Source organism: Chenopodium quinoa, unplaced genomic scaffold (assembly GCF_001683475.1).
Source record: "Chenopodium quinoa cultivar QQ74 unplaced genomic scaffold, ASM168347v1, whole genome shotgun sequence".
NCBI classification, from domain to species: domain Eukaryota; kingdom Viridiplantae; phylum Streptophyta; class Magnoliopsida; order Caryophyllales; family Amaranthaceae; genus Chenopodium; species Chenopodium quinoa.
The window spans coordinates 1,188,154-1,209,526 of NW_018744284.1; the positions used below are offsets into that span (position 1 = coordinate 1,188,154).

Genomic DNA, 21,373 nt, shown 5'->3' on the forward strand with positions numbered 1-21,373 from the left:
GTATATACAACATTATAAAGGACCTTTACCCATCTAATGATGATTACCAAAAGGAGGTTTTTCCATCACCAATTTCAATTCTTATTCCCAAAGCTAAAAGTTCTCAACCTTTGAGAATATCTTTCCGAATTTATGAGTGAGAAAAGCTTTCAAATTACAGTTGAAAAAAAAAGGCTGGTCTATGCAAGTACTTCTCATTAAACATTAATGCTACACCCAAAATAAAAATGTACCCTTTAATATGTACCCTGCAAACAAGATTGAAATTACCTTGTAATTGATCAAATCGAATTGATAACATATCCAGTTATCCGCTTCTATAAAAGGATCTTCGAGCATATATTAAATACATCTAAAAATTTATAAACAAAATTTCTTTACACCTGTGCATATATCGGACTGCAAATAGATAAATCAGATATGTATTACAGCAGCCCCAAAAATTTAACACTTTCCTAAGAAGGGCTTCCTTGTATTTCAGCACTAAAACTAACGCTAACTCATCTTTGGGAGGAGGATGAACTATGAATGATGCTGAGCAGGATCAGATAACAGTCCATACGTCATTGGGCGACACAGGTGCAAAGAGAAAAAAATCAAAATGTGACTGAGATACATGTTTATATACAAGGAAACAAAAGGCCCGTCCTCAGTATTTTCAACTTGAAATTCAATTGCACATCAAGGAGTCCCTCAATCCTTTGCACAAAAGCCAGATTATCTGGACCAAAAAATTCTGCCTAACCTGAACAATAGAGAAGAAATTTATTATTATAAAATATACAACAGCAAAATGAAAACATGTTAACTATTTGAGCTACGCCAACACTTACAGCCGTTGCCAATTAGCTATACTACAATGCTCATCTTGGTCGCCAATAGCCAGGAGCTGAAACAAGAGTCCTTTAATCACCCAACATAGGAAACAAAGAAATAGCAAAATCAAAGCAGGACCAAACACTAAAGTAAAAAATGAAGACAAGGCACAAACCTCTTGCAGCCACTGGAATGCTACCATCACAAGGCGGTCCACCAGACATGTGATTTCCATGGTGCATTGGACGAGGAGGAAATCCCCACCCATGGTTAGGTGGTCTCATCGGTTCACATGGACCTGAAAATGTTGGACACAAGTTAACAATCTGAAAATGCATAAAACCCAAATACATTATATTATAGTGCCTTCAAAACACCAATGAATCGTGGAATATTGAATTTCAAGGTATCATATAACTTGGCTGTCTTACTGGGATATGGAGGTCTTGAATATCCCCAGCTGTCTGTCAACTCATGTCTCGGCTGCCTAACATCGTGGTCTCCATAAAATTGGCCACCATCTACACTCTGAGCAAAGCGAGACCGGTCATAGTAGGGTGGGGGTGCAACCTCCCTTTGTGGCCGGACTTGTTGATCTGGCAGAAGGTAAGAAAATTGATTGGATGAGGATGGATATGGTGGCCTGACATTATAAGCTTTTCCGTACAAATTCCCATCCATCGGTTGAAGATTATTCCCTGGTGCTACATGATTATGCATTACAGGACAGGAATTGTAAGAGCAGCTAGTTGATGTAGGCATCTGCATTGGATGGTGCATTCCGGAAACTGGAGGTCGTGCTGACATTGCTTCTTGCATATTCTGCAACCAAAGAGATACAAGCATAAATTAAAAATCAATAATCAATAACCAATAACACTAATACATCCATAGAGAAACTTGAAATAAGAGAATAAAATAGATCACTCCTGAGGGTAGGTCGCTGAAGGATCCTAAATCTCAGAACCTCATAACCCCAAGCACAAATCAACAAAATACTGTATTGTAAGGGTCTGGGTAACATGCACTCTCATCCCCACTCCCAACAAAATACACACAATAAACAAACAATGAAATATAACTTTTAAGGAAAAAAAAACCTCATACAAGAATAACGAAAAAAAAAAATTTCAAAGATAATTTTAAGTGGTGAGGGGCTGTACACAACCAACCCACCATCAGGTAATAAAAGGAGCACAAAAGGGAGGGGGGTAAAATAAAACATCTTAAATTGAATATATAGTTTCAAACATACATTTCTACCAACATGAAGCTGTGAATCAACATCCATGTGAGGCACATTAGAGACATTAGGAGCCAGTGGAGGAGGTGGTGGTGGCGGGGGTGGCGGCAGAGGTGGGAGTGGGGGTGGGGATGAAGGTAAAGGAGGTGCTCGAGGAGGAACATCATGAGGTAATGGAGGGACAAACGAGGTAAATTGCTCTTTACAATTGTGTGCATCAAGAGAAATATCAGTAGCAGTAGAAGTAGAAGTAGCAGCAGAAGCAGTTGGATCCATTTTGATATCACTTGAGGGTGCCACATCCTCCATTTCAAGCTCGCCATCAACATCCTCCAAAATATGTCTGTGCTTCACGGTTGCAGCCGCAGGAGTCTTTTCCTGCGGCTCTTGATCTTTAAAATCATGCTCAGGAGTAACAGCCTCAAAACTTCCTCCATCAGAATCACTCCCATCATCTTCTTCCTTAAGCATACGGGGCATGCAAAATCCAGGAAGCTGAAAACTTGAATTGCTGAAAAAATTGGGAAAAAAACCATTGAAATATCGTTACCATTTCCAACACATTGCAGATAAAATATAAATTAAACACCACACTATAGTGGACATAAACACTACAATTTTATCACTAGCGACGTTAACCAAAGTTCTCAAGGGACCAATGCTGCTAGAGTTCAAGATTTGTCCAGACAACTAGTCCAATGGTGTAATATTCTGTTAGAGATCATGCCATATATTATCACTAGCGACGTTAACCAAAGTATTCCCCTTTTTAACCTTATACAAAATTAAACTTGAATCATATCAAACAACCTAAAATTTTTCAAAACCCAAAAATTTTCTCCGTTCTCTCTTCAAACCTAGCCACCATAGTAAAACGTAGGGGCTGTCATCGATTTTTATCGATGGTAAGCCCCAAATTCTTCTTTAATTTAACGTTTTTAGCTAATAAAGATCACCAACAGTATGGTGATTATAGTCCGTCCCTCCATGTAGGGTTTAGTCGGTTCCCTAATGGTGGAATGTTTAGTATTGTTTGTTTGTTTGTTTTTCGTGTGTGCAGGGATACAAATTTGGAAGATTCGTCTTGCAAATTTGTGAAATCGCGGGTCTGTTAGTATAGGGGTGCAGATTTAAAAGATTCGTCTTGCAAATTTGCAGATCTTGATGACGACCAATCAAGTTTTATCACTTTTGCAACTATACATCAATGGAGCTCCGTCAATAACGATGCAAAGCCATCTAAAATTATCCAGGAGCAATTCAGAAGCGATGCCATTAGTTTATAGGTGTTTAATTCTTGTATTGAAAATTTAGATCTCTTAAGGGATGATTGTAAATGCCGAATGACTATTATTATTTAATGAAATCACCCCTCCCTATTCCATTAAAACAAAAAAAAAAATCCCTTTTTCTTCCTTTCATCATATATTATCGTATATTTAACAAATTAAGAAAACATTCCCCTAAAAAAAGAAATATATATATATATATATATATATATATATATATATATATATATATATGAGGATCAACATGGATTCTATCATCAATGAACCGAAGTGACCACATTAAAAAGAATCATCATAAAAATAAAAAAATAAAAAATAAAAAAAACTTTAAATTACCCTTCAACCATAATCTGGTTCCATTTGGTGCCTCTACAATACCCAAAGGAATCCGTGCACTTTTAATAGATTGAGGGCATGCTTGGATTGGGGTAGATATTTTACTAGGGTAATAAAAGTCAAACTAAGCAAAATAAAAGAAAATAGGGAAGGAGGAGATAGTGATGGTATGATTGTAAGGAAAATTATGTAGTGATGGTGTGGTATGAGATGAAGAAAGAGAACTAATACCCTTATTTTGGGGGTAATAGTTACACTAGGGGGAGGGTGGGTAACTATTACCCTCATTATGAGGGTAATAATTCCTCCATCTCTCTCTTTTCCTCATGGCACAATTACTTTATTTCATTTGTAAACATCATGCCTCCTATTACACCTCCTCTAATTACTTATGTTTTTTCAAGTTTAACTTTTATTACCCCCTTAATATATTACCCCCAATCCAAGCAAGGCCTGAAAGTTAGTCTAGTATAGCACTCTGACACTTAGTTAGGATATCAATATAGAAGGGAAAGGAAGTAAAGAGACGAAGGGGAGGGGGAGGTTGATGATAAAGCAAAAAGGAATTAACTCTCCTGCGCTTCTTCCCTCTGCAGCTAAAGGATCCAAACTAAATGCAATACCACTATTTACCAAAATTGTCAAAGGACCAACTCAGCTAAATTTCAATATTTGGCCAGATAACTAGCCAATTAAGTAAAATTCCATTAAAAAAAAATCGTGCCATCAGTCCCCTTTCTTCTTTCATCAAGAAAACAAAATCGCAAGTTTAACAAATTAAAGGCAACCTGTTATAAATCAACAATTCAATATGAGGGGAGAGCATATTAGGTAATGCAATATAATTCAGTCAGTAGTGTCTTGAGAGAAATAAGTTAGTTGGAGTAATACTAGATATAGGGCAATATTTTAATACTGAATGAATGTTTTGATTTAGCTTAATTAAGATAAATTGGAAGAGAATCCACCTATAGCATGTGAATTATCATTTACTTGGCTGCAGTTTCCAAATTATAATCAATCAAACTCCTCCTCCTTGCTTTATTCTTGCATTTAATATTTAGTTAGTAGCACAACAAACCATCTTGGGATCAGCTTATTCAATATTAGGAACCACCACCATCATTGTTTCTATCAACTGGTTTCATTTTGTGCTATAATCCAGATGAAGCCATATATCTAAGAGAAAACTACCTCCCTTACTCACAGAAAGGGTTAATTGAACAAAACTAGATCCTGTGAGCATCTTTCACATTGTAATCCAATGCAGGATCTGCTTAGAAAAGGCATTTAGCAGTTTGGGCCTTTCAGCATAAAGACAAAAGCTATTAATATGTTTTTAGTTGTAATATACTTTTGAAAGCAGCAGTTTGCATTAGACCCTATAAAATATACGTCTACTAAGATTTATAATCATATTCGTTATAATAATCAAAATCATTAGATATCATAACACAACAATCCTAAAAAAGCTTTACAAGGACAATGGAGGCTCTCTCTCTCTCTCTCTCTCTCTCTCTCTTCTCTCTTCCCTCCCTATTGTCCACATTACTTTCTTTAGTTTCAACCGTATTCATTATCTTCCACACTCTATCCATTACAGCTCTTTTCCCTAAGTTAGAATAAAGTTAAACTTCATATGTTTCTCAATACATGCAGCATATTGACTTCCACAAAAGTCAATGCACAAATATTACCATTAATAAAATGCATCCATAAAAGTTTTAAATTTTAATAGTATACATTGAAGCTAATAAAACGACATTTAAGATAATTGCATTATTTTTTCATATACTAGGAAAATTGTTGTTAAGCCAATATATGACTAATGCAAAGAGTCAAAATATGGCACATTTTGAGAAATAAAGTTAGTAGAGGTTATAGCCTTGTAAGCTATTAATAGTCGACGGAAAGAGGAAATAATCAGCAATAAAATTTTGTTAAATCTCATCTCCTCTTCTCCAATATGGAAGAACTCACATTAGACATGAAGAGAGAAAACACTACACTCAAAGACACTCCCTTAATATAAATGGTGAAATGAGAGATGTAGAGGTAACTTGATGCATAGGCGCAACCGCACAAGGCACTTTCATTATGTTGACTCACCTAATCCTTTTGGTAAATTATTATTATTTATTTTTTTCTCAACCTGTGTGTTGTGGTATAAAGTTTCAGTGAAAGAGCACAAAAGTCAAGGAAAAATTCTATGAAAAAAAAATAAATAAAAGCCCAATACTTCTGTAACTTAAGAAAAAGGCCCACACTAAGCAATTCAAATAGTTGAAAAGAGGGGGGTCTACTAACTAGAAAAAAAATAGAAAAGATGAGATGTTGAAATGATACTCACATAAATGCTAAGAGAAAGCAATGATAACAGAAAGAAGCAGCAAGAAATGATGAAGAGACAGGAAAAAAGGGGGGGGGGGAGAAAGAAGGGAGATAGAAGAATTTATAGATAGATCAAGAGAGAGTTGACCTTGAAAAGATTTTTTGGTGACAACCACGGAAGGCTGCAAGTATAGTCCACAATCTTTGCATATCAATCAAGCACCAATTGTGAACTTTCACCCAAACTTTTAAATTTACAGCTTTGACAAGATTGGGGCATTTAAATTCATGGATCAATTTGAAGAAATTTCATCCAATTAATGAGGAATTTAGTCAAATTTGAATTGTAGAACCTTGTTAGGTTTTAATTGACAGAAAATATAAACTCATCAAGTTTCAAAATGTTATTATCTTTCGCATTACTACAAAATGTGGCCAATAAATGGGTCCCACAACTCCAGCCGTAGATAGTTGCACCTAAAGCGTAAATACAAAATGAGGCATTTTCTTAAAGCCCATATGCACCCCCTCGCTAAGTTGTGCCTTGAAAGCACTTTTTGAACCTAATACCACTAAGACGCAACTTTTAAGCAAAACCAATCTAGATGTTCTGGACTTCAAGCTTTGCAAAAATACAATATTTTATGCTATTTCTTGAAGAGTAGTTTTCAAAGGAGGTGAGAAGCAAGAAGGGATTGAGGAAATTAAAATATAAAAAAAAAATTAAAAAAAAAATACACACATAAATACAACTGAAGCAAGCACCTCACACTTGAGGTGATAAAGCCAACATCTCATTGCATTGAAACTAATATATGTAACAATTAGATAAGAAAATTATCCACAACTTCATCAGAGTTCTTAATTTCAACACACAAATCACAAAAAAGGAAGAAGAAGAAGAAGAAAAGAGGGGGGGGGGGGGTGCTTGTGAATTACGTAAAAATATTTGACTCCAACATGCATGCAAGTCATCCAATATTTACAATATATTTCCTCCGTTTCCTAATATTTGCAAACAAACATCTCAGCAGGCATTTTGAGAATGATTTAATTTTGTACATTAACCTTCTCGGGTCTTAAAAGCAACGGGTTTAATTTTGTCCATTAAACTTCTCCAATCTCTTTGTTAAAATGTGTGAAATAGAATTGGGTTGCAAGTTCTATGAGACTAAAGGAGTATAAAGAGGTTGGGTGCAATTCTTTAAATACATAAGAAAATAAACAAATGCTTGCCATATGAGATACTTCAAGTTTGACACTTTTACAAATCCTTTAGCACCGACTGAAAGGTACATTTGTGGCAATTGAGGAACAGAAACTTAAAATTTGGAAGAGTTGATGGAATTTAAGGCTCTCATGTAAAAGTGGCTTAAAACCACAAGGAAGCATTAATCTAGGAGAGGAAGCCTCCCAAGACAACCAACCAACCAACGACCAAATCTGTTTATTTCAACCAAGTACTGCTATTGATACTAATTTTAAGAAAAGAAATATATAAAGTTATGTGAAAATGTGCAATACCTGAAGACTCGCTACTATGCCAAGTCATACAAGGCCTTGAGGATGTAAAAGTCTATGTATGCTTTTGCAAGCATTTAAGCCACCTCTAGCTATTATCTAGGAGATTATTTTATCCCTCTTAATGTTTCAACAGTCTCAGAAGCGATTGTAGCACCTCCATAATTTATACTTTCTCCCTAAACTATTCCTGGAGTTTCAATACTGGTAAAACGCACATCTGGAACATTTATGTGCAACATAGCCTGTAAACAGCAATCAAGTGGTGACCCAATTTTGTACTACCTAAAATTATAGTCCCACTGAATATTGGGATTCTTCAAGTCCTTTAGGTATAACTTAGATCATAATAAATTCCAATATAGATACATTCCTTTTATGGGTGTTACAAGTATTGTTGAAACATCCATAAAAGGAATATATTGCATCTTTTCAAAAACTGTAAATGGAAGTTGTACAAGCTCATCGAACAATGCAAACACAATTTAAACAGGTTTTTGGCAACTCATACTTATCTAGAGAAAAATGGACTGCGAAATGGAGAACTTATTCGACTAAGAAAATGTACAAGCCACACTAGGTTTATCATATGTAGAGATGTGGAAAGAGACTAGAATGTTACCTCCCATACTCGTCTACCAGCATGCCTTCCATGTCTCGTAAAGGATCATCAAATGATCTCTCTGTCCTTGACATGCGACGAGAATAACCGCCAGTAGAAGAGGAACAATTAAGTGAGTCAAGTTCCCGTATATGTTGACAGATAATGGATTCTGGGAGGATCCTTCTTTCTAGCCAAAGCCGTAATACCTGAAACAGAGGATAGATATTAACATAATCCAAATTGACAAAAACTTATGATAGTATTACAATTACAGATAACCAGATCTGAACTCAATGTAAATTGGGTAAAAAAATTATTGTTGTTACACTTGCCTTCAAGCATTGCCTACGATTTTCTCTCCCAGCTTGACCAGGCGGAGCAGCAGCTGATAACATGCGTGCAAGGTTTTCCTTGACAGCAGATATATATGTACCACCAACTTCACCTGGACATAAAAATTTTAATTCACAAAGCAAAAAAAAGCCCACAACAAGGCATTCAAGCAATCATGCTACATTTAATCATGGCAACATCAAAAGTATTTGCATGACAGTTGCAATGATAAATACATACCTTTCAAACCTCGAGAGCATTGGGCAATAGAATCCACAAGGAAGAATAGATCTACTCGCCGGTACAAGCTGGACTCCTTCTCCAAATAGAGAGCAAGAAGATCTACCACCTAAACCCAAACTCTTAGTCAACACTATAATATACAATTATTTTGTTCTCAAAAATAGTGCCGTAAATTTATAGATATTAACCAAATATTAGAAAGACTCCAACTCTTTATACATGTATAAATTAACTGACTGAATCTTTGAGACGGCATAGCTACCACTAAACCCTTCATGACATTGTTACAGCACAGCCAACATTTTTGATGCTCGGCTATTGAGCTAAATGTGGGACCAGATATCAACAGAAACAGAATGTAAAAGTACTGAGTTTATTATACATTATATCAAATGAAAGCAACCTTCTATCATATACCTGTGCCTCTGTAGCTTGGACTTTCGGTTTGAAAATTACAGTATATTTTCTAGACAATTATATACATGTAAAACCCAGAAATAAAAAAGAAAAGAAAGACCAAGAAAACTTCAACCACATTAAGTTGGCCCACTGGTGAAAACAGCGAGTGATAATCATATAGAACCAAATTACCATATGCAGCTAACAAGTTCACAATAATCATTAAATAAAATATTCGGAGAGTTGATCATACCTCAACAGCACTACCAAATTTTACACAATCAACTGCTATTCGAGTTGCCCGGCCTATGCTTTCTTTAGTTCTAGTCAATGACCCAAGTGTCAATTCAAGTGAAGCAAGAGCGGCTTTTACTTCTGCTAGATTGGTTCTTTCCCCTGACTTAACCTGAAGACACATATCAGCATCTAAAACTTTACTTTCAGCAGCATCTGCGGCTAGCTTGCCAAGAGGTAACTTGGCATCAATGGCTTCACCCTCCCTACGCAGAGAATGATAACTGTTATCTGAGGCAGCTATAAGGTTGTTTGAATGAGAAACATGCTTCTGCTTTTCTACTTCAGCAGGAAGGGCAATTGTAGTTTTACTATCATCATCTAAATCATTTGACAGAACACCAGATACTGCATCATGACATATTTGTTGCGAAGCATTAAATGGTGGTGATGAAGAGGCATCCATTCTTACATCTGCTGTACTTTCACCTTTGTTCACAGTTTCACATCTGAGATCACAAGCCAAAATAGCATACAATTAATGAGATAAACCAGCCCCAAAGATGAAAAACTTCAAGAAAGTGAAATGAGCACAAAATGAAGAAAAAGTGACCAGCAAACCAACTTACAAACTAACAGCTTCAGTCAATTTGGTCATTACAACCTTCAAATTTTCATTTGTTGCAAAATTTCCAGCCTTTCCATTACAGAGACCTACAGTAGTACCATTACTGCATCCAACATTTGTAACTTTATCTTCCCCTAATTCAGAGTTTATGTCCTTTCCAGATTGCATCTTATCCGCAGGCTTGTAACATTCTGTCCCACTTTCAACCATTTCTTCTTCCCCTGCCTTGCTTAACACCTCCAAGTGAGGCTGAGTTAGTACAGTAGTCAGTGATTCTGACAGCCCTGACTCAGGAACACTGCTTAAAAAGGGTTGTGAAGCCTGATCTGGGAGGATATTGTCAGGCACAATAGTGATCTCTGTCCCCCTGAGATCTTTATTTTCTACACAAACAGTCACTTCCTCAGAATTATCTTTGGATTCAGCCTTTTCAGTGTCCAAAATCCTGTCAGGTGAATCCAACATAGACACATCTTGAAATGACTTAGTTATTACTTCATAATTGGTTGGTTCAGAAATGTTAGAGAGTCCAGCACAATCATCATGGAAAGCATTATTACAGTTCAAGGAATCATGATGTGATTCCAGATCATTGTCTCCTTCGTTACTCAAATGCATATCAGAGTTGGTCTCAGCCAGAGGGAAATGAGACACTTCGGTTTCTACTTTTGTTGACAAAGATACCAATACTGGTGTTTGACTCTCTTCAGCAGCATTAGCTGACATGGCTTCTAAGGCCCGATGAAGGCGCTTAGATGGAGGTAAAGCAGCTTCGCCATCAAAAACACAGCCAAATGGGTGATTTATCTTAGTCTTCAAAGGCTGAGGCTTATCTTCAGGAATGTGGATACAATTATTCACCGGTGAAAATGCTACCGACTCATTTACAACACAGGAGTCAATTTCCTTTTGAGTCTGTGGCTTATCCTCTGCAACCTCTACAACATTATCCACAGGTGATGACACAATTAGTTCATTCACAGTTAACAGATCCTTAGGCGGACTGATATTATCAACGCTCATGGAAGTACTTGTAGGCGGATGGATATCTTCACAGTTCAAGGAAGTACTTGTAGGCTGATGGCTATCGTCACAGTTCAAGGAAGTGCTTGCCAACTTACAAGCACTAACTGGAACAAACCCTAAGGATTTTTCTTCACCCTTCACAAGAAAATCAAGCTGCTGATGCTCTTCAGCTGGCATTTTTCCCATTCGAACTCTAGCACGCTTTACTAGTGGTAAGTGTTCATCACTTTCATCCTTGTGATGATTTTCAATCAATTTTCCACACAAGGATGGCAATGCCATAGTATCTTTTAGGACCTGTAACTCATTACTAACTTCATGATCAGATCTTGAAGTAAATTCTATAACATCATTTTGAATTCGTTTTCTTCCTGGGTTCCTTTTTTTTCTCACAACAACAGTCTTTGCATGAAAATCAAGCCTTCTGCTCAATTCAAGACCTCTTTCAAAACCTTCACTGAAAAAATCTAATTGTTCACGTTTATGGTCAGATTCAATTGCACTACCATCATTATTACTAAGGTTCTCAGAGTCAGCCATAGCAATTTCAGATCCATTATCTTCAACGGTTCCATTGGAATTACAAATGGGTGAATCCTCAACACTGGGAACATTCAGATCAGGTGATCTTTTACTCCTCTTGGCTCTTCTCAATGGACCATCTAAAAACCCATTTAAACCAACATCATCCAAAAGATTGCTATCACAACATTTCAACTCACCATTCTGTAAACCACGCGAATGAAATCTCAGTGAACTTCTGGACCTTTGAACAGACACTTTCTTTTTATTAGCAGACCGTTGAGGCTGACTGCTTCTAGACTTTTTTCTCAAAGTATAGGTATTAGGCATGGAAAAGTTGGGTCCAGCAGCGTTATTATCCTGTTCTTCTGATAGCACAGTTTGCTGCGTAGATTCTACTTCTGTAAGCGCTCCAACATCTTCCAAAGCAGTACCTGGTTCATCTTTTGGTCTACAAGAATTAGGTGATTTCACGGTGGAATTATGTGTTGCATCAGGAACTCTTGCATTAGATGCATTAAGATCATCAGTTACAGCATTTTCAGCAGAAGCACCGCCAGAGCTCAGCCGATCATTCTGATTATTTTCCTTCAACTTCTCATAACAATCAACAATCTCCTGCACAGCTCGAACAAAATCAGCACCTCTTCCCTGGCGCTTTCCCAGAAGAAATTCTTTCTTCTCTTCTGTGAATTCTTCCACATCAGCAGGGTTGCAGAAGGCTCTGCATTTAAGGAAACATCACCACAATTACAATCCTACAATGTATTCTATACAAAATCAAACGAAATTAAAAGCAGCTGTTCAAACATGGAACTCATCAAAACAAGGTCAATACAAAGAGCATAGAACTTGCCCTCATGTCAAGACCAGTGTTATGTAACACTCCAGTCCCCCTTCCCTCCCCGTGAATTGCATAGTGAGAACATGCATACTGGTAGTCTGGTATGGTAAAACATTGGACTAATGTAACATAATTAGGTAGTAAATTGCAATCTGCATACCCGTTATGTGTAATAAAGTGGACCACAACTTGTCATGACATACAAAAAGGCTGGAAACAACACTTGGACCAACTAAAAACTTTGGGCACACATATTTGTTCCCCAATAAAATTATCACTTCTACAAGCTTCCATCTCTCATTTTGTGTTTAATATCTTTCTATTTTAAACTAAAGCCATCCAGCAATCCAAAAATGTATGCACAGGTTTGACGCTTACAAAAAAGATACCCAGATCAAAAAAATTGATATTTAGCCTTAAAGTAGAAAGGTTCAGAAAAGTGAAAATTAGTTATCCGCTGATATCAACTATTTTTTCCACAGCTCAACATGTAACATCGTAATACTCAAAACTATAGAGTATATAAAAGATAAACAAATGAAAGACGAATGTAAATGTAGATAGTATGTCAGATTTAGAAACATTTCAAAAAGGAATAACTAGCTTGGAGGATGTATACCGCTTATTGTAAATGAAACAAAGAAAAGACTAAAAAGAAGGCTCTCAAGAATAGCTTGTAATCACCAAATAATGCTACAATTGTACAAGTTTAACTATTAAACAGCATATGAAAGAAGGACAAATATATTCCATAAAGGGTTTTAGTGCCTTTTTAACAATTTCAATGATGAATAAGTTGATCAACATCCTTGATACTCTCATGCAAAGATTTTAAGAAAAAACACGGCTTCAATATTTAAAATAAAAACCACCTTTGTTGTGAATAAAATCAAAACTGAAAAATAATAAAAAAAAATAATGAATATATCGATGCCCACCTCTCTAACCACATACAAGCTTAAATTAAGCTCCTTGCTTTGGGCATCTATAATCCTACCTGACAACCTTAAATTTCTGGAAAAATTCATGCAAGATCAATCAGCTTGAATAAAATATTTCTGTTGTCACTATCATTCCTAGTTGTATGCCATCATGCCATTAATTATATTTTACAATGTCAGCCTTTCCTTCGAGCATCAGAGATACCAGCTTAGTATCCTTTCATTAATCTCACTTTTACTTATCTTCTAAAACAAAGGAGTAATTTCAATCGAAGGCCAGATAACTATTATGCCAACTTAGTTTGCAATTTTTCAAACACACAAATTGGATTATCATCACAAGTAGAAAGAAGATTGCAGAGACAAATCATCATAGGTGCAACCAGAGAGACAATTTGCCAACTACGCAGCAATCGTGTTGGGGGGCTGTTCTACAAGAGGGTAAAAAGAGTACACATAATAATATGCATCACATGAATTCACTTCTTAGCTAAAAATGTGATTTTGTGGTTGTCAAACTTCATAGATTTTGGATGTGTTTAAAACCTTATAAAGTGGATCTTGTTAGGTTTATCTGATCAGTATCTTAAAAAAAATCAATATTTAATAATTTTAACCAAAAAGCATAAACGTAGATATATATGATCAAAGGTGCAAAGGTGTACATTGGATACTGTTAGAAAGACAATATTACAGCATTCATTTGGACAACAGGGCTCTTCAAAGCTAAAAAGTTTTGTTTGGACCATATATGGGTAATTTTATTACTTTAATCATAATTTGATGATACGATACAAGGGAGGTAGCCTGTTTAAAGCCTCTCCATATAAAGAGGTTACATCCTGTGAGCAAGTTTCATATTTATTCTGGCATAATAATTCTAGAAGCGCCTCTCAATGAAGAGAAACACATATGTCTAGCACGAGTGATGGAGAATTAGTACATGATGTGATACAATTATTTAACTCATCATAAATAGTAACAAGTTCAAATATGGGTTAATATATTACGATAGGTTAAAATAGAATAAGTTAGATAGGAGTTAATAAGTTCAAATTTAGGGAAAACAAGTTTTACTAAGGGTTTCTAAGGGCTACTAAGTTCAATTTACAATTAAAAATAAGTTTAGGTAAGTACAAATTAGTTTCAATATGTAAAAATTAAGTAAATAAAACACACCCTAACATGCCTAAAATACCTTATCAAACAAGGCTAACAAAAAATTCTCTTTGGACAATTTAAAGGTAAAGTAACATATATATACTATTATGAAACTCAAGTTAAAATGAATTTTCCACATGTTCAAGAATTGCTCTAATCACTTTTGAGCATCCTAGGCATCAAAATAAAAGCAACTTATAAAGGAGTCCTAGTTCGTATATGAGGAGCTTAGAAAAGAAGGGTGGAAGTCACGTGGTTTCTAAAATCATAGAAGGAAGTGGGCCCTCAACTAAAAGGGAAAAAAAATAAAAATAAAATAAAAAAATAAAATAAACCTCTTGAATCTAGACATCTAGTGCCGAAAACCGTCAAGGATTGCTGCACCCATCAATTCCTCCAATTATTTAACAACCCGTATATAAGGAATTTCAAATATTTAGGATTTTTTATTTGGGGTTAAATTAATAAATTTTCATTCAATTAATATGGGGCTTTTGCTCTAATTATCAATTTAACCACCAGATAAGATTCAATTTGGGAAAAAAAAAAAAAAAAAAAAAAAAATTGGTCTTTATAAAATTTATAGATTCATATCTCATTATTCCACGCTATAAAACATAAAGCGACTTAAGGCATTGCATTATGCGCCTTGGATGAGGCGCACGCTTTCAACAGGTGCTTGCGCCTAAATTGGTTAAAGCCCTTACAGTTTTATTAGCCTTGCACCTAGATGCGCCTTTTTAAAACTAAGATTGGATGTTCATAAGTCACTAAGACATTTTGCAAAACATATGAACTTTCATATCCCATGAAAGATAAGAGCAACCCACAAACTTTGTATTTGCATACAAGGATGTTGATGAAACGACGACAATTCAAATCACATGTTCTACATATGTGCAATTATACCAAATAGTTGGACTTTACACAAATTTGTTAGGATAAGATCTTTGCTCTAAAAATTTTAAACATGATTTGGGCTTCACAAAATCGTTGCACAGCTAATATGAGATCTAATGACACGTAAGCATTGTAACACATACTCACTCTATCCTAAATTACTCTCAACAATTTGATTATTTGCATTGTTCACACCTCATTTTGACCAATTTATTTTGCTAGTATAGGAGAGAAAATGACAGCATGTAAGATGTTGGGTATATTAATGTATACTTCATTAAGCATTTATAATTTTTACTAATACACAATAAAAGATATTAGTGGTCAAAGTTGTGCATTGGCTAGTGTGTCCAATCAAAATATTGCAAGTACATAGAACAAATAAAAAAAATAAAAAAGGATATCTTAGTTAACCTAATTTCAATTAGGCAATATAAATATGTCATGATTTAGTTTGAAGACTTTCATGTGATTTTAGAGTTCAAACAAGACTATCTAAGTCAAAATTGAATTGTTAAAGAAGGCAACTTACACATATAGGTGTATAACCAACAAAAATTCAAACATTTAAGTATGCAAACGATTGCCAAAAGTATAGTTTAACAACACATGCCTTATAAATCTTAGCACACAACATGCACTACCATGGAGAGCAAGTGACTAGTTATGTTTAATCAATCTTTATTTTATTTTATTTCATTATTAATTTTTTCATATGATCCTAAGAATTAAAGGCTCATTAAAAACTTAAAGAAAAAAAATTAAAATATCACTACAATGCAGTCTATGTCTTCCTTTAGGCTAGCTTGGAATCATAAGAACCTTTATATGATGTCCAAATTATTAGCCTCTAGCTTTAAATGTGCTTTCTCTATAAGCATTTGTGATTCTTCTTTCTAGTCCTTGCTTCAAGCTAAGAAAATGAGCCTAACTCTTTCTACTTGCTTTAAGCTATTTCTTATTTCTTATAATATAAATATATAACTCACACATTTCACAAAAACCCTAAACACATCACCTGTAAAGTGTTAGTTGCATGATATTTATGAATCAAAAACCCTTCATTAAATCCCATCATGCATCAACTAACAACCAAACAAACAAGCTCCAATCATGGTGGTGAGTTCCTTAATAGACAAGTGAAAAACCCTTAAAATTCATCAAAAAAAATACATTCAAGATACTAAGCGTCAATAATACAAATATACCAAAACACCAAAGCATTATAGTCTAACAAATTCAAATTAACATTCCAAACATTTAAATATCAAACAAATACTCACATTTGCTTTGTTCCAAAGAAGTAAACAAGAACTTTCTTCCAATCACATGAATAACCCCATTTCTCTGGCTCACTTACCTAGCACCAAAGGGTAAGATCCAAGTGTTAGTGATCAATAAGTCACACTACCAAAATTATACAGCCCAAGGCAACTTAAATAAACAAGAAAAATGAGGCAAACGGGGATCTATTATGAAAATAATGAGTACAGCATGCCAAAGCTCAAAATTTTAACACTATGCAAGCATTGATTCCATAGTTCATCATTAAAAGGAAATCTTTTTTTTGAAGCTTCCAAGCTTTCCTCATGTACCTCTAGGCAATAAACATCTCCCAATGCCCTCACGAGTTATAAATTATGCTTTCTTTCCATATCAAACAAAAATAACCAAGCAATGAGTCCACAACCCTAACAAAGTCACCATTTCTCTTCGATTGATAAAACCACCAAAACATCTCATTTATGGTAATACGATTGTTACATATCACACAACTATAACAAGATAACCCAATTTATGATGAATAGTTACTTCCATCATGACATCACTATTGAAAAGGCATTACGTGTATACAATGGTAATATATAACCTAAAAACCAATGGCCATGACAGGTATATCCAACATAACATCTCTAAAGAAACAGCACTACAAGTATTGGTAGTATATACATGATTATCAATAAATTCAATAGCCATGATCACATAACAAAAAACTAAATTCACACTTTTTCACTTTGATAAATCCGTCCCATCGACCCTAAATTTATTCCCTTTAGAATGACAATGCAGCACATATAACCTAGCGAATAAATGAAGAAAATCTTACACATGTTAAATGATCAGGTTTCAAACTTTCTATATTTTTGAAAAAGTATTAATTACAAACCTAAACTCTTATGCGAAAGAAATATTGATAGCCTAAAAGATAAAATTTGGGATGCAAATATAATTTCCATTACAGAATTTCATGAAGACAAATCCCTAATTCTATATATTGAAAATATATTCTCTTTAATTATGATAAGAAATACTTCCAATGTTCTTTTTTATTCGCAACAATAGAGCTATCACACATCCAAATGTAGTAGATGAAGTGTCATACCCAAGAAATGCTTAGGCCATGAAACGATATTGGTGGATAGCCTATTCACAGCCGAGGTACTAACCAGGATGCTTCTTTCTCAACAAAAGTCTAATTTCAATTGGAATTGTGTAGATGGAGGCATAAGCAATAACAACCATGAACCACCACTCTCTACAAATCCCACCATCAAAGGATCACATCTAAACATTTCAAACAGCAAAAAGACCAAGTGAAACATCAAATTAAACAAAAAAGAAAAAAAAAAAACCCTTGCTTCCACGTACACCTTCGACTATTTTTTAATTGAAATCCTATATGTTTGTTAATGAAGAACAAATCCCCTTTTGATTACTTTTACAAGAAAAAATGACCCTCTATCGATCAACCATATTCATCAGAGTCCCATTCTATTGTGCACCATGATCCAACAAGAAATCGGCATCCTACAAGTTCCATATAAGTGTATGATTCCACGTAAACCAGTTTAAACCACAACCAACATCATTGCACAATAATACACAAGAAATCAGACGGTAAAGCAATTCTGCACCTAAAAACTCGAATATACAATCAAAAAATTAAGGAGCAACAATAACACACATAAACTTAAATCACCCACAAGATCCACCAATTAAACTAATAAGCTAAAATCCCTGAATTTCACAGAAAAAAGCAACAAACCAGAAATTAAACATCAAAAAATTCAAAACAAAACCGCTAATTACCATGATTTATAACCACCCATAAACCCAAATAGAAGATCAAAGCGATAAACATACCGTAGCCGGCCACGCCGGAAAACCTTTGACCTTAGCAAGAACAAGATCGCCAACTTTCCACTGCCGGCGAGCCGCGGCAGCAGCAGCAGCCTTACTAGCGCCCTTCCTTCGACTTGGTGCCATAGAAAAACCAACTCTCCCCGATCAAAAACCCAAAATTTAATCCAAAAATCAAAAATTCAAAACCCCACTCTCAATTAACAGAAAAGAAAAAGAAAAAAAGGGGTATAGAAGCAAGAAAAACTCTCTATGTCATGCCAAATTAAAATTGAAATTAGGGAAGAAAAGAAAAAATCGAAGAAAAATCCGAAACGTGATGCGGCCACTCGCTGCTTTGGCGAAGAAGCGAGTAGCAGAAACACAGTCGCTAGAAACACCAGAAGCCGATGAAGTCGGGAAATTCCGAGGCATTGAAATTTGTAAAAGCCCTAGAAAATTTGGAAAGGAAAAAAGGGGAAATTGAATTGGGAAATTGAAAATCGAATTCGAAAATTCAAAGTGAAATTGAAGAAAAGGGGAAGAGAGAGAAAGAGGAGTGACTGCGGTTGCAGATAACCCTAAACAACACAGAAGAGAAGAGAAGAGGGGAAGAGAGAGAAAGTGAAAAAATTGGAGAAAGGGAATGAGGGGGGAGTTTATTTTCGGGCTCATTTGCTAACGTGCGCCGCTCTGAGATTTTTTTTTTTTTTTTTTTTTTTATGTAGGAGGTGGAGAAGGTAAAGTTACTAGAGTTTGGACTAATAGTAGTGTGCATAGGGGGTGTGTGAGGACTTATTCTCTTCACTTGAAACAAGGAGATATGATCTGATTTTCATGAGCAAAATTAATCTTGACTCTTAAGACCCTACACGACATCATCATCTTGGGTCTTTCTCTTCACCTGAAACAAAGAGATATGGTTTGATTTTCATGAGCAAAATTAGTCTTGAGTCTTAAGACTCTACATGACATCATCATCTTGGGTCTTAAGACAAATTTGATCCCATTTTTCTTAAGAAATCTTAGCTAAGTCTCAAGTTGAGTCTTGAAAATTCAATACTCAATTTAAGACTTGAGTGTGGGCCGTACTTTATTTTTTTATAATTACAAAGAGTAAAAAATAAAATATAATAATATATGGTATGAGAAGTTTTAAGTGAGTTTAGGGCTAAACTACTAGATATGAGTGAGTATTAAAAGAGTCTTAACTAATACAATGACATCATTTTTAATGGGACCTATCAAAAAGTGATGTCATTTTAAGTCTTAAGACTTTAGGGCTAATTTGGTCTGATCTGAATTTTTATTATCTGATCTGGTCTGATCTGATTTAATAATTTGACTAAATTTTGACCGCATTTTAATACTTATCTAAAAAAAATAAAAATTTAAAAATTTAAAAAAAAAACATTATCAAAATAGGTCTTGTTAGATTCGTCTCATTATAAACTTTTTAAATATGTAATTTTCATAATTTTTTGTCTTACACCATTAACTATATTTAGCAATAAGTAAATGATAATTAAAAGTTCTAATCTGGTCTGAGCTGAATGTTTCTGGTCTAGTCTAATCTGATCTTAATTGATTAAGGAATAATTAATAAGTACCTGAAATAAGTTGAAGAGAACATGTCCTAAATTGGGACGCGATTGTATCGGTAGATTTAAGCTTGATCGTATAGGTTAATCTTTATAGGGACTTTTCACTTGTGTTTTTACCGGTGATAAGCCCCAAAAAAAACTTTTAAATTGCTTTCAATAAATGGATCCCATCTTTAAGATGGTGGTTATTGTATTAGGCTTAATTCTTTTTGTTCGTCTACTGAAAATTGAAGATTTAGGGTTTCATAATTTCTGAAAGTATCCAGAAAACCATATGAGTATTTTCACTCAAAGAACTATTCATCAGTGGATCTCAAACCGAATTAGTGCTAACTCACAAATTGTATTACTTCAGATGAAATTTTTATTAAGGCGATCGTTGATCAAATCTGCTATGTAATTAGTTTTAAGGTGATTGGTACTTGTGCTTGTATTCTAAATTTCCTAGGATTTGTTTGTAAGTGCAATTTGGCTATCTTTCATTAATGAAATCATCTTTCTTTAATGAAATCATTTTTCTTCTTGTAAACAAAATAGATTTAGGCCCAATCGTCAATCTGTGATGATAGGGGGGTTTCGGGTTATCGGTAAGGTCTAAGTGAAATCCGAATATGTTCGATTTGAATCGAAAGCTCCATCCAGTTGTATATTTTTATTTTGAAATTACACTCAACTAAAGCCGATAAAATACTGATGACCCTTATCATCACATTTCGTTCACTGTCTTGCGCTCTCACCTACACATGACTCACTGAGTACCATAATTATAGCACGGCCATTGCATCATCGGCCTTCAAAGGTTGCTGCTATTGCAATCTTTCTAGAACTCTCTAGCTCCTTCACTGGTAAAACCCAACCCGTAGTTAATAACTCTTTCCTTTTTATTTTATGCTCTTAAACTTCAATTCTTGTATAGGATTATGTGAGAGAGACTTCTTGGTGCAATGGCCTAGGAGGTCGCCTTGCATCCTTGCGGTGCGAGTTTCGATTCTCATTAGTGACAAATCCCCTCCCGTTACCTTCCGGGCATTTCAAATATTCATATTATATGCTGCTGAACTTTTACGTTTTCTAATTTATTAGGTTTTTGGATTCTAGTTTTATGATTTTTATATTTAATTTCATAATAAGCATTTAAAATAAAAGGCATAAGCTTAATCAAATATGACTATATAATAGATATTTGTGAGTAACTCTCTTTTTTTTTTTTAATTTGTAAATTAGGTCTAACCATCTAAAATCAAACAAGTCCAGATTTTTAAGTCTCCACTTTCCGGT

General features: G+C 34.9%; 1 protein-coding gene across 1 annotated transcript; it reads right to left on the minus strand.

The window, feature by feature from the left end:
* Positions 1-255: 255 nt before the first annotated feature.
* Positions 256-19,218, minus strand: LOC110694959 (protein HUA2-LIKE 3-like). The gene is made up of 12 exons (XM_021872144.1): positions 18,516-19,218; positions 16,655-16,731; positions 9,979-12,249; positions 9,369-9,858; positions 8,714-8,822; positions 8,473-8,585; positions 8,159-8,346; positions 2,072-2,570; positions 1,248-1,638; positions 992-1,114; positions 834-889; positions 256-745 (listed from the first exon to the last, which is right to left on the minus strand). Exons 1-11 carry the CDS (start codon positions 18,636-18,638, stop codon positions 864-866), a joined length of 4,410 nt encoding a protein of 1,469 aa, XP_021727836.1. The 5' UTR covers positions 18,639-19,218; the 3' UTR covers positions 256-745; positions 834-863.
* Between the last annotated feature and the right edge of the window lie 2,155 nt (positions 19,219-21,373).

Bases quoted from the DNA above. Each gene is read 5' to 3' on its own strand.
- LOC110694959 (XM_021872144.1), bottom strand. From the start codon at position 18,638: ATGGCACCAAGTCGAAGGAAGGGCGCTAGTAAGGCTGCTGCTGCTGCC. The intron at 12,250-16,654 runs GTGAGTATTTGT...CCTTAAATGCAG, and splicing joins TTCTTTGGAACAAAGCAAAT to AGCCTTCTGCAACCCTGCTG. The intron at 890-991 runs GTTTGTGCCTTG...CTCTTGTTTCAG, and splicing joins CATTCCAGTGGCTGCAAGAG to CTCCTGGCTATTGGCGACCA.